This window comes from Dreissena polymorpha, unplaced genomic scaffold, assembly GCF_020536995.1.
Source record: "Dreissena polymorpha isolate Duluth1 unplaced genomic scaffold, UMN_Dpol_1.0 chrUn001, whole genome shotgun sequence".
Classification (NCBI taxonomy): domain Eukaryota; kingdom Metazoa; phylum Mollusca; class Bivalvia; order Myida; family Dreissenidae; genus Dreissena; species Dreissena polymorpha.
Window position 1 is genome coordinate 2,181,046 of NW_026273315.1, and position 17,338 is coordinate 2,198,383.

The following is a 17,338-nucleotide window of genomic DNA, read 5'->3' on the forward strand; positions in this document are numbered from 1 at the left end:
CTTCATGTTAATCTTATTTGTTAGTGTATTGGAATAAAAAGAATGACATTTCAATCTATACTTCTTTCTTTATTGCAATACTATGTAAATAAAACACTGAAGATAAATCAATTTGCATCCTATATGCCCGTTTCATTTGACATAATGCACATGTTAATATATTTGAACATACACAGTACAAATTCACATTATGTACTATGGCCATGCTAATAAAGATTATCACACACACTTGATGTTTTTACATTCGATGTATCACTTTTAGTCAAACAGTGTCATATTACTTAACCAGCTTTGGCAATACATTGGTAATGGCACAACATATTGTCAAAATCGAATCCAGATGGCGTGTCATCGTTAATGGAATAACGTTTTTCAATATCTGAAAGCGCTTAACACGCTCTATGGCTCGCTCCACATGAATTCGCAGTTGCGACAGTCGACGCGCATGCTCAACTTCCTTCTGGGAGAATTGTTGTATTCCCTTGGCAAAGGTTGGAATAGCGAGGGAGGCACTATAAGCTGCAAGTTCTTCAGCTATGAGAAATCCTCGGTCTGCCATTACCAAATCTCCTGGTTCTAGTTTATCAAAAAAACCTGATTGCGCAGTCAGTTGCTTGTCCGACACATGTCCTCCCCATGCACGAGACAAGAAGGTCACAGTTCCATGCGGTGCAATGCCAATTAGAAACTTAGCAGTGTTATGATGTTTATAGTTGGACCAGGACTCTGCTCGAGCATTCAGGTTGGATTGGCGCTGGATAAATAATTCAAATAATAATTCAGTCTATGATAACTCTGGTTTTTCTATAATGCCTCTTGAAAGCCTTAGGAAGATTTATTAATTATTTCTTCCTTTGGCAGCCAACATATCAAACAATTGAGCTTGTCTGCAATCACAGGGATGGCAATGTTTATGATGGCTGAGACCTGGGTAGGGGCTACCTTAAACCTCAATGCTAAGTCTTTATTTGTCAATCCTAGTTTTAGTTTCATCAAAACCATAAGGATAATGTTACCAGCACATAACTTCCCCATTGGTTTCAATGACAGACACACAAAGGACAAGACCAATCTGAACAAATTAACACTTGGCAATCCTGTCAAGGTAATCATTGTAGAATTGTTCAAGTTTCTGTACGTGAACTTGGAAGCTTCCACTGTTTCCTTCAAAGCCCTGTACTCGTTTAGGAGATGCTGGTATTCCTCTTGAAGAATGGAGTGACTCTTCTTTAGTTCACCCAGTTCCATCATGATAGGATCTGGATCAAGGTCAGTACCTGCAATTTAGTAGGCCTATGTATACTATACATAAAGGACGAAACCAGTTAAGAAATGATGTCTATTAAAAAGAAAAGCTTTCTCTATAAAAGAATAGAATAATACTGATATTTGGTTCGAAATAATGCATATTTGTTTACTTACATTAACAGGAGAAGACACATAAATTAAGAATTCAATGGTTTTTGTATGAGATATTGTAATAAACTAATGTACATGTAGTTTACCTGTAGTTTGATATTTTGGAGTGCATACACCAAGATCTAGCAAGCCGAGGGCGGCTGTCTGTTCGTCGGGGAGAGGAGTGTTCTCTTTCTCTGGCTGCGGAGAAAGAACAAGGCGCCTTCTTTTTACAGCACGTTGATACCGGTCCATGGCTTTTGGTGTCTGCTCCAGTACTGGCGTGAAGTGGAAGCGGCTTGGGACATAATCAGGATGGTTGGCATCTGTTGATGGCTGACCTGATAAACAAAGATACCATATAGTAATCAGTGATATTGTATACCTTTTTTTATTCTATAGTAACGTTTGAAAATAAATTACCCATTTGTACTTTGTACTTAAAAGTGACTACAATGTATATATGTACACCAAGGTGTACTTGTTGCTCAGATGTTCATCAATAGTAACGTTATTTGCCACATTGTCAACCACGTGTGTTATTTTAAGGTTTTACCAGCGTGAAAGTTTTACAAAAACAATAACTTATCCCTTTATTATTATTGTAATTATTATTTTAAGAAACGTACCCGATAAAAAATGAAGGCTGCATAGTTGTTGATTGTGAAGTGGTTCCCACAGTTTGTTTGGGTTGTCGAACTGCATGCGCTTCATTGCAATTATCCATTTCCATCGTCTTTCGTCATTCTTAGGAAAGCGATAGAAATGAATATCGCCTCCCTTTGTTTGCCTTTGTGTGCACCCAGGCGCGCAACATCCTGTTGGCATGTTTACAAAATAAATCTAAAAATAATCCCGACTACCAAGCTCTATTTCTCGCCTTTGTTTGTGTTTGCTTTTTGACTACCAGTGAAGCCCGGATGTAAACACGCAGGTGCGCGTGACGTCACGCGTGAACTGGTCTATTGACATGTCGCCGCCTGTCAATCAAATCCTTATCTAAGAATTGATCTACCAATCAGCGATCGATTAATCGGGCGCGTTAGTTAGCAACGAACTGTCCGCCATTTCCTAGACAAGCTGTGTCTAGGTTCGCTCTTATTTCAACGAGTTTCTTTTGTTTTCCTCTTTAAAAAACGTAGATTAACAAGATGTGTTTGTGAAACACTTTGTCCCCGTATATGACGTTTGACCTTGAAGGATGACCTTGACCTTGACCCTTCACCACTCAAAATGTGCAGCTCCATGAGATACACATGCATGTCAAATATAAAATTGCTAGCTTCAATATTGCAGAAGTGACATTACATGAGCAGTTTTGACCCATATATTTGACCTTGAAGGATGACCTTGAACTTGACTTTTCACCACTCAAAATGTGCAGCTTCATGAGATACACATGCATGCCAAATATCAAGTTGCTATCTTCAATATTGCAAAAGTACTCATAAAATGAGCGATTTTGGCCACATATATTTGACCTCTGACCTTGAAGGATGACCTTGACCTTTTACCACTCAAAATGTGCAGCTCTATGAGATACACATGCATGCCAAATATCAAGTTGCTATCTTGAATATTGAAATATTGCAAAAGTGTACATTAAATGAGCGATTTTGACCCATATATTTGACCTTTGACCTTGAAGGATGACCTTGACCTTTCACCACTCAAAATGTGCAGCTCCATGAGATGCATATGCATGCCAAATATCAAGTTGCTATCTTCAATATTGCAAGTTATTGCAAATGTTAAAGTTGGCGCAAACCAACAGACCAACAGACAGGGCAAAAACAATATGTCCCCCACTACTATAGTGGGGGACATAAAAATGGTTAAACGGTTTGAATGGGGATTATGTAACTCGGACAATCGATATCCTGAAAGATTAGGTGGTGGCATTGAATTTATATCGTTTCCAAAGCCGAAAAGAGATCTTGAGAAGTGTAAGAGATGTATAAATGCATGCGGTCGTCCCCACGAACAACTCAACGTCAACACTGTCAAAGACAATTACAATATCTTTTTATCGAATAAACTAACAGATTTAAATAGTTTATGTTATCGATCTGATCATCACATAATAGTTCATGTTTTTTAAATAGTTTTATCAGTTACTAGGTGATTAATAGAAGCAATGTTTATCTGCATTACTTTAAGAGAAATAAAACCCAGCATGAAACCGAATTCATGCTGTGTTTTATTTCTCTGATAGTAATGCACTTTATTGCCATTATACATGTTATTAGAAGGTGACACGTGTGATATATTATCTAAATAACGGTATCTACACATATGCAGACATGTGGTGTCACAAATGAACGCTTTTAATCCACACTTGGAGATCGAATGCCTAATCCTCTTTTTTTCAACGAGTTTCGTTTATGTTGTTCGAAAAAAAAAACAGAAATGAAATATGACAAAACGGTGTAAACAGGGTTTATGTAACTCCAGAAAGATAAGTTACAATAATTAAATGTATACCATTTCCAACGCGGAAATGCGGTCTAGACAAGAGCGAGTGGAAGCTTCAATGTGCAGAATTACCGAGAACACCGGCCTTATAGAACATTAATTTATTTCAACTACTGCATACAACTGACTACTTCATACAACTGACTCCTACATGCAACTAACTACTACATACAACTGACTACTACATACAACTGACTACTACATACAACTGACTACTACATACAACTGACTACTACATACAACTGACTACTTCATACAACTGACTACTACATACAACTGACTACTGCATACAACTGACTACTACATACAACTGACTACTGCATACAACTGACTACTACATTCAACTGACTACTGACTACCATACAACTGACTACTACATTCAACTGACTACTACATACAACTGACTACTGCATACAACTGACTACTGCATACAACTGACTACTACATACAACTGACTAACATACAACTGACTACTACATTCAACTGACTACCATACAACTGACTACTACATACAACTGACTACTACATACAACTGACTACTGCATACAACTGACTACTACATACAACTGACTACTGACTAATACATACAACTGACTACTACATACAACTGACTACTACATACAACTGACTACTGACTACTACATACAACTGACTACTACATACAACTGACTACTGCATACAACTGACTACTACATACAACTGACCTCTGACTACTACATACAACAGACTACTGCATACAACTGACTACTGCATACAACTGACTACTACATACAACTGACTACTGCATACAACTGACTACTGCATACAACTGATTACTGCATACAACTGACTACTGCATACAACTGACTACTGCATACAACTGATTACTGCATACAACTGACTACTGCATACAACTGACTACTGCATACAAATGACTACTGCACACAACTGACTACTGCATACAACTTACTACCATACAACTGACTACTACATTCAACTGACTACCATACAACTGACTACTAAATACAACTGACTACTACATGCAACTGACTACTTCATACAACTGACTACTACATACAACTGACTACTACATGCAACTAACTACTACATACAACTGACTACTACATACAACTGACTACTACATACAACTGACTACTACATACAACGGACTACTACATACAACTGACTACTGCACACAACTGACTACTGCACACAACTGACTACTACATACAACTGACTACTACATACAACTGACTACTACATACAACTGACTACTACATATAACTGACTACTACATACAACTGACTACTACATACAACTGACTACTACATACAACTGACTACTACATACAACTGACTACTGCATATAACTGACTACTACATACAACTGACTACTGCATACAACTGACTACTGCATACAACTGACTACTACATACAACTGACTACTACATACAACTGACTACCATACAACTGACTACTACATACAACTGACTACTACATACAACTGACTACTACATATAACTGACTACAGCATATAACTGACTACTACATATAACTGACTACTGCAAACAACTGACTACTACATACTACTGACAACTACATTCAACTGACTACCATACAACTGACTACTACATTCAACTGACTACCATACGACTGACTTCTACATAAAACTGACTACTACATACAACTGACTACTACATACAACTGACTACTACATACAACTGACTACTGCATACAACTGACTACTGCATACAACTGACTACTGACTACTACATACAACTGACTACTACATACAACTGACTACTACATACAACTGACTACTACATACAACTGACTACCATACAACTGACTACCATACAACTGACTACTACATACAACTGACTACTACATACAACTGACTACTACATACAACTGACTACTACATACAAATGACAACTACATACAACTGACTACTCCATACAACTGACTACTGCATACAACTGACTACTGCATACAACTGACTACTACAAACAACTGAGTACTGCATACAACTGACTTCTACATACAATTGACTAACATACACCTGACTACTACATACAACTAACTACTCAAACAACTGACTACTACATACAACTAACTACTACATACAACTGACTACTACATACAACTGACTACTACATACAACTGACTACCATACAACTAACTACTACATACAACTGACTACTACATTCAACTGACTACCATACAACTGACAACTACATACAACTAACTACTATACAACTGACTACTACATACAACTGACTACTACATACAACTGACTACTGCATACAACTGACTACTACATACAACTGACTACTTCATACAACTGACTACTACATACAACTGACTACTGCATACAACTGACTACTATATACTACTGACTACCAAACAACTGACTACTACATACAACTGACTACCATACAACTGACTACTACATACAACTAACTACTACATACAACTGACTACCATACAACTGACTACTACATACAACTGACTACTACATACAATTGACTACTACATACAACTGACTACTTTAACTGACTACTTCATACAACTGACTACTTCATACAACTGACTACTTCATACAACTGACTACTACATTCAACTGACTACTACATTCAACTGACTACTACATACAACTGACTACTGCATACAACTGACTACTACATACAACTGACTACTACATACAACTGACAACTACATACAACTGACTACTACATACAACTGACTACTACATACTACTGACTACTACATACAACTGACTACTACATACTACTGACTACTGCATTCAACTGACTACTGCATACAACTGACTACTACATATAACTGACTACTGACTACCATACAACTGACTACTACATACAACTGACTACTACATACAACTGACTACTACATACAACTGACTACTGCATACAACTGACTACTACATACTACTGACTACTACATTCAACTGACTACTGCATACAACTGACTGCTACATACAACTGACTACTACATACTACTGACTACTTCATACAACTGACTACTACATACAACTGACTACTGACTACTACATACAACTGACTACCATACAACTGACTACTACATACAACTAACTACTACATACAACTGACTACCATACAACTGACTACTACATACAACTGACTACTACATACAACTGACTACTACATACAACTGACTACTACATACAACTGACTACTACATTCAACTGACTACTACATACTACTGACTACTACATTCAACTGACTACCATACAACTGACTACTGCATACAACTGACTACTGCATACAACTGACTACTACATACAACTGACTACTACATTCAACTGACAACTACATACAACTGACTACTACATACAACTGACTACTACATACTACTGACTACTACATACAACTGACTACTACATACTACTGACTACTGCATTCAACTGACTACTGCATACAACTGACTACTACATATAACTGACTACTGACTACCATACAACTGACTACTACATACAACTGACTACTACATACAACTGACTACTGCATACAACTGACTACTACATACTACTGACTACTACATTGAACTGACTACTGCATACAACTGACTACTACATACAACTGACTACTACATACTACTGACTACTACATACAACTGACTACTACATACAACTGACTACTACATACAACTGACTACTACATTCAACTGACGACTGCATACAACTGACTACTACATTCAACTGACTACCATACGACTGACTACTACATACAACTGACTACTACATACAACTGACTACTACATACAACTGACTACTGCATACAACTGACTACTACATACAACTGACTACTACATTCAACTGACTACTACATACAACTGACTACTACATACAACTGTCTAATGCATACAACTGACTACTGCATACAGCTGACTAATGCATACAACTGACTTCTACATACAATTGACTAACATACACCTGACTACTACATACAACTAACTACTACATACAACTGACTACTACATACAACTGACTACTGCATACAACTGACTACTACATACAACTGACTACTGCATACAACTGACTACTACATTCAACTGACTACTGACTACCATACAACTGACTACTACATTCAACTGACTACTACATACAACTGACTACTGCATACAACTGACTACTGCATACAACTGACTACTACATACAACTGACTACTACATTCAACTGACTACTACATTCAACTGACTACCATACAACTGACTACTACATACAACTGACTACTACATACAACTGACTACTACATACAACTGACTACTACATACAACTGACTACTGACTACTACATACAACTGACTACTGCATACAACTGACTACTACATACAACTGACCTCTGACTACTGCATACAACTGACTACTGCATACAACTGACTACTGCATACAACTGACTACTAACTACTATATAGAACTGACTACTACATACAACTGACTACTACATGCAACTGACTACTACATACAACTGACTACTACATACAACTGACTACTACATACAACTGACTACTACATTCAACTGACTACCATACAACTGACTACTACATACAACTGACTACTATACAACTGACTACTACATACAACTGACTACTACATACAACTGACTACTGCATACAACTGACTACTACATACAACTGACTACTTCATACAACTGACTACTGCATACAACTGACTACTGCATATAAATGACTACTATATACTACTGACTACCATACAACTGACTACTACATACAACTGACTACCATACAACTGACTACTACATACAACTGACTACTACATACAACTGACTACTACATACAACTGATTACTACATTCAACTGACTACTACATACTACTGACTACTACATTCAACTGACTACCATACAACTGACTACTACATACAACTGACTACTGCATACAACTGACTACTACATATAACTGACTACTGACTACCATACAACTGACTACTACATACAACTGACTACTACATACAACTGACTACTACATACAACTGACCACTGCATACAACTGACTACTACATACTACTGACTACTACATTCAACTGACTACTGCATACAACTGACTACTACATACAACTGACTACTACATACTACTGACTACTACATACAACTTACTACTACATACAACTGACTACTACATACAACTGACTACTACATTCAACTGACGACTGCATACAACTGACTACTACATATAACTGATTACTGACTACCATACAACTGACTACAATACAACTGACTACCATACAACTGACTACTACATACAACTGACTACTACATACAACTGACTACTGCATACAACTGACTACTAAATACAACTGACTACTGCATACAACTGACTACTACATACAAATGACTACTGCATACAACTGACTACTACATACAACTGACTACTTACTACTACATTCAACTGACTACTACATACAACTGACTACTACATACAACTGACTACCATACAACTGACTACTACATACAACTGACTACTACATACAACTGACTACTGCATACAACTGACTTCTAAATACAACTGACTACTGCATACAACTGACTACTACATACAACTGACTACTGCATACAACTGACTGCTACATACAACTGACTACTGACTACTACATACTACTGACTACTACATACTACTGACTACTACATACAACTGACTACTACATTCAACTTACTACCATACAACTGACTACTACATACAACTGACTACTGCATACAACTGACTACTGCATATAACTGACTACTACATACAACTGACTACTGCATACAACTGACTACTACATACAACTGACTACTACATACAACTGACTACTACATTCAACTGACTACCATACAACTGACTACTACATACAACTGACTACTACATACAACTGACTACTGCATATAACTGACTACTGCATATAACTGACTACTACATATAACTGACTACTGCATACAACTGACTACTACATACTACTGACTACTACATACTACTGACTACTACATTCAACTGACTACCATACAACTGACTACTACATTCAACTGTTTACCATACGACTGACTACTACATACAACTGACTACTACATACAACTGAGTACTACATACAAATGACTACTGCATACAACTGACTACTGCATACAACTGACTACTACATACGACTGACTACTACATTCAACTGACTACTACATACAACTGACTACTACATACAACTGACTACTACATACAACTGACTACTACATACAACTGACTACTACATACATTTGACTACTAAATACAACCGACTACTGCATACAACTGACTACTACATACAATTGACTAACATACAACTGACTACTACATACAACTGACTACTACATACAACTGACTACTACATACAACTGACTACTACATACAACTGACTACTACATATAACTGACTACTACATACAACTGACTACTACATACAACTGACTACTACATACAACTGACTACTACATACAACTGACTACTACATACAACTGACTACTGCATATAACTGACTACTACATACAACTGACTACTGCATACAACTGACTACTGCATACAACTGACTACTACATACAACTGACTACTACATACAACTGACTACCATACAACTGACTACTACATACAACTGACTACTACATACAACTGACTACTACATATAACTGACTACAGCATATAACTGACTACTACATATAACTGACTACTGCAAACAACTGACTACTACATACTACTGACAACTACATTCAACTGACTACCATACAACTGACTACTACATTCAACTGACTACCATACGACTGACTACTACATAAAACTGACTACTACATACAACTGACTACTGCATACAACTGACTACTACATTCAACTGACTACTACATACAACTGACTACTACATACAACTGACTACTAAATACAACTGACTACTGCATACAACTGACTACTGCATACAACTGACTACTGACTACTACATACAACTGACTACTACATACAACTGACTACTACAATACAACTGACTACTACATACAACTGACTACTACATACAACTGACTACTACATACACTGACTACTACAGACACTGACTACTACAGACAACTGACTACTACATACAAATGACAACTACATACAACTGACTACTCCATACAACTGACTACTACATACAACTGACTACTGCATACAACTGACTACTACAAACAACTGAGTACTGCATACAACTGACTTCGACATACAATTGACTAACATACACCTGACTACTACATACAACTAACTACTACATACAACTGACTACTACATACAACTAACTACTACATACAACTGACTACTACATACAACTGACTACTACATACAACTGACTACCATACAACTGACTACTACATACAACTAACTACTACATACAACTGACTACTACATTCAACTGACTACCAGACAACTGACAACTACATCACACTAACTACTATAACAACTGACTACTACATACAACTGATTACTACATACAACTGACTACTGCATACAACTGACTACTACATACAACTGACTACTTCATACAACTGACTACTGCATACAACTGACTACTACATACAACTGACTACTGCATACAACTGACTACTACATACTACTGACTACCAAACAACTGACTACTACATACAACTGACTACCATACAACTGACTACTACATACAACTAACTACTACATACAACTGACTACCATACAACTGACTACTACATACAATTGACTACTACATACAACTGACTACTACATACAACTGACTACTTCATACAACTGACTACTACATACAACTGACTACTACATACAACTGACTACTACATACAACTGACTACTACATACAACTGACTACTACATACAACTGACTACTACATACAACTGACTACTACATACAACTGACTACTGCATACAACTGACTACTATACAACTGACTACTACATACAACTGACTACTACATACAACTGACTACTACATACAACTGACTACTACATACAACTGACTACTACATACAACTGACTACTACATACAACTGACTACTACATACAACTGACTACTACATACAACTGACTACTACATACAACTGACTACTACATACAACTGACTACTATACACTGACTACTACATACAACTGACTACTACATACAACTGACTACTACATACAACTGACTACTACATACAACTGACTACTACATACAACTGACTACTACATACAACTGACTACTACATACAACTGACTACTACATACAACTGACTACTACATACAACTGACTACTACATACAACTGACTACTACATACAACTGACTACTACATACAACTGACTACTACATACACTGACTACTACATACAACTGACTACCATACAACTGACTACTGCATACAACTGACTACTACATACAACTGACTACTACATACAACTGACTACTACATACAACTGACTACTACATACAACTGACTACTACATACAACTGACTACTACATACAACTGACTACTACATACTACTGACTACTACATACAACTGACTACTACATACAACTGACTACTACATACAACTGACTACTGCATACAACTGACTACTACATACAACTGACTACTACATACAACTGACTACTGCATACAACTGACTACTACATACAACTGACTACTATACAACTGACTACTACATACAACTGACTACTACATACAACTGACTACTACATACAACTGACTACTACATACAACTGACTACTACATACAACTGACTACTACATACAACTGACTACTACATACAACTGACTACTACATACAACTGACTACTACATTCAACTGACTACCATACAACTGACTACTACATACAACTGACTACTACATACAACTGACTACTACATACAACTGACTACTACATACAACTGACTACTACATACAACTGACTACTACATACAACTGACTACTACATACAACTGACTACTACATACAACTGACTACTACATACAACTGACTACTATACAACTGACTACTACATACAACTGACTACTACATACAACTGACTACTACATACAACTGACTACTACATACAACTGACTACTACTACATACAACTGACTACTACATACAACTGACTACTACATACAACTGACTACTACATACAACTGACTACTACATACAACTGACTACTACATACAACTGACTACTACATACAACTGACTACTACATACAACTGACTACTACATACAACTGACTACTACATACAACTGACTACTACATACAACTGACTACTACATACAACTGACTACTACATACAACTGACTACTACATACAACTGACTACTACATACAACTGACTACTACATACAACTGACTACTACTACATGAACTGACTACTACATACAACTGACTACTACATACAACTGACTACTACATACAACTGACAACTGACTACTACATACAACTGACTACTGCATACAACTGACTACTACATACAACTGACTACATACAACTGACTACTACATACAACTGACTACTACATACAACTGACTACTACATACAACTGACTACTACATACAACTGACTACTACATACAACTGACTACTACATACAACTGACTACTACATACAACTGACTACTACATACAACTGACTACTACATACAACTGACTACTACATACAACTGACTACTACATACAACTGACTACTACATACAACTGACTACTACATACAACTGACTACTACATACAACTGACTACTACATACAACTGACTACTACATACAACTGACTACTACATACAACTGACTACTGCATACAACTGACTACTACATACCACTGACTACTACATACAACTGACTACTACATACAACTGACTACCATACAACTGACTACTACATACAACTGACTACTACATACAACTGACTACTACATACAACTGACTACTACATACAACTGACTACTACATACAACTGACTACTACATACAACTGACTACATACAACTGACTACTACATACAACTGACTACTACATACAACTGACTACTATACAACTGACTACTACATACAACTGACTACTACATACAACTGACTACTACATACAACTGACTACTACATACAACTGACTACTACATACAACTGACTACTACATACAACTGACTACTACATACAACTGACTACTACATACAACTGACTACTACATACAACTGACTACTACATACAACTGACTACTACATACAACTGACTACTACATACAACTGACTACTACATACAACTGACTACTACATACAACTGACTACTACATACAACTGACTACTACATACAACTGACTACTACATACAACTGACTACTACATACAACTGACTACTACATACAACTGACTACTACATACAACTGACTACTACATACAACTGACTACTACATACAACTGACTACTACATACAACTGACTACTACATACAACTGACTACTACATACAACTGACTACTGCATACAACTGACTACTACATACAACTGACTACTACATACAACTGACTACTACATACAACTGACTACTACATACAACTGACTACTACATACAACTGACTACTACATACAACTGACTACTACATACAACTGACTACTGCATACAACTGACTACTACATACAACTGACTACTGCATACAACTGACTACTACATACAACTGACTACTGCATACAACTGACTACTACATACAACTGACTACTACATACAACTGACTACTACATACAACTGACTACTACATACAACTGACTACTACATACAACTGACTACTACATACAACTGACTACTACATACAACTGACTACTGCATACAACTGACTACTACATACAACTGACTACTACATACAACTGACTACTACATACAACTGACTACTACATACAACTGACTACTATACAACTGACTACTACATACAACTGACTACTACATACAACTGACTACTACATACAACTGACTACTATACAACTGACTACTACATACAACTGACTACTACATACAACTGACTACTACATACAACTGACTACTACATACATACTGACTACTACATACAACTGACTACTACATACAACTACTACTGACTGACTACATACAACTGACTACTACATACAACTGACTACTACATACAACTGACTACTACATACAACTGACTACTACATACAACTGACTACTACATACAACTGACTACTACATACAACTGACTACTACATACAACTGACTACTACATACAACTGACTACTACATACAACTGACTACTACATACAACTGACTACTACATACAACTGACTACTACATACAACTGACTACTACATACAACTGACTACTACATACAACTGACTACTACATACAACTGACTACTACATACAACTGACTACTACATACATACTGACTACTACATACAACTGACTACTACATACAACTGACTACTGCATACAACTGACTACTACATACAACTGACTACTACATACAACTGACTACTACATACAACTGACTACTACATACAACTGACTACTACATACAACTGACTACTACATACAACTGACTACTACATACAACTGACTACTATACAACTGACTACTACATACAACTGACTACTACATACAACTGACTACTACATACAACTGACTACTACATACAACTGACTACTACATACAACTGACTACTACATACAACTGACTACTACATACAACTGACTACTACATACAACTGACTACTACATACAACTGACTACTACATACAACTGACTACTACATACAACTGACTACTACATACAACTGACTACTACATACAACTGACTACTACATACAACTGACTACTACATACAACTGACTACTACATACAACTGACTACTACATACAACTGACTACTACATACAACTGACTACTACATACAACTGACTACTACATACAACTGACTACTACATACAACTGACTACTACATACAACTGACTACTACATACAACTGACTACTACATACAACTGACTACTACATACAACTGACTACTACATACAACTGACTACTACATACAACTGACTACTACATACAACTGACTACTACATACAACTGACTACTACATACAACTGACTACTACATACAACTGACTACTACATACAACTGACTACTACATACAACTGACTACTACATACAACTGACTACTACATACAACTGACTACTACATACAACTGACTACTACATACAACTGACTACTACATACAACTGACTACTACATACAACTGACTACTACATACAACTGACTACTACATACAACTGACTACTACATACACTGACTACTACATACAACTGACTACTACATACAACTGACTACTACATACAACTGACTACTACATACAACTGACTACTACATACAACTGACTACTACATACAACTGACTACTACATACAACTGACTACTACATACAACTGACTACTACATACAACTGACTACTACATACAACTGACTACTACATACAACTGACTACTACATACAACTGACTACTACATACAACTGACTACTATACAACTGACTACTACATACAACTGACTACTACATACAACTGACTACTACATACAACTGACTACTGCATACAACTGACTACTACATACAACTGACTACTACATACAACTGACTACTACATACAACTGACTACTACATACAACTGACTACTACATACAACTGACTACTACATACAACTGACTACTACATACAACTGACTACTACATACAACTGACTACTACTACATACAACTGACTACTACATACAACTGACTACTACATACAACTGACTACTACATACAACTGACTACTACATACAACTGACTACTACATACAACTGACTACTACATACAACTGACTACTACATACAACTGACTACTACATACAACTGACTACTACATACAACTGACTACTACATACAACTGACTACTACATACAACTGACTACTACATACAACTGACTACTACATACAACTGACTACTACATACAACTGACTACTACATACAACTGACTACTACATACAACTGACTACTGCATACAACTGACTACTACATACAACTGACTACTACATACAACTGACTACTACATACAACTGACTACTGCATACAACTGACTACTACATACAACTGACTACTACATACAACTGACTACTACATACAACTGACTACTACATACAACTGACTACTACATACAACTGACTACTACATACAACTGACTACTACATACAACTGACTACTACATACAACTGACTACTACATACAACTGACTACTACATACAACTGACTACTGCATACAACTGACTACTACATACAACTGACTACTACATACAACTGACTACTACATACAACTGACTACTACATACAACTGACTACTACATACAACTGACTACTACATACAACTGACTACTACATACAACTGACTACTACATACAACTGACTACTACATACAACTGACTACTATACAACTGACTACTACATACAACTGACTACTACATACAACTGACTACTACAT

General features: G+C 36.5%; 1 protein-coding gene across 4 annotated transcripts; it reads right to left on the minus strand.

Annotated features, from left to right (window-relative positions):
* Positions 1-56: 56 nt before the first annotated feature.
* Positions 57-11,292, minus strand: LOC127863124 (uncharacterized). 4 transcript variants are annotated; one of them, XM_052402493.1, is made up of 4 exons: positions 11,109-11,292; positions 2,028-4,932; positions 1,506-1,739; positions 57-1,277 (listed from the first exon to the last, which is right to left on the minus strand). In XM_052402493.1, exons 2-4 carry the CDS (start codon positions 2,224-2,226, stop codon positions 826-828), a joined length of 885 nt encoding a protein of 294 aa, XP_052258453.1. In that variant the 5' UTR covers positions 2,227-4,932; positions 11,109-11,292; the 3' UTR covers positions 57-825. The 4 variants fall into 4 exon arrangements, with proteins under 4 accessions (XP_052258453.1, XP_052258452.1, XP_052258454.1 ...); XM_052402492.1 differs by having other exon boundaries at positions 2,028-5,913; XM_052402494.1 differs by lacking the exon at positions 11,109-11,292 and adding an exon at positions 8,231-9,494 and having other exon boundaries at positions 2,028-4,572.
* Positions 11,293-17,338: the final 6,046 nt, after the last annotated feature.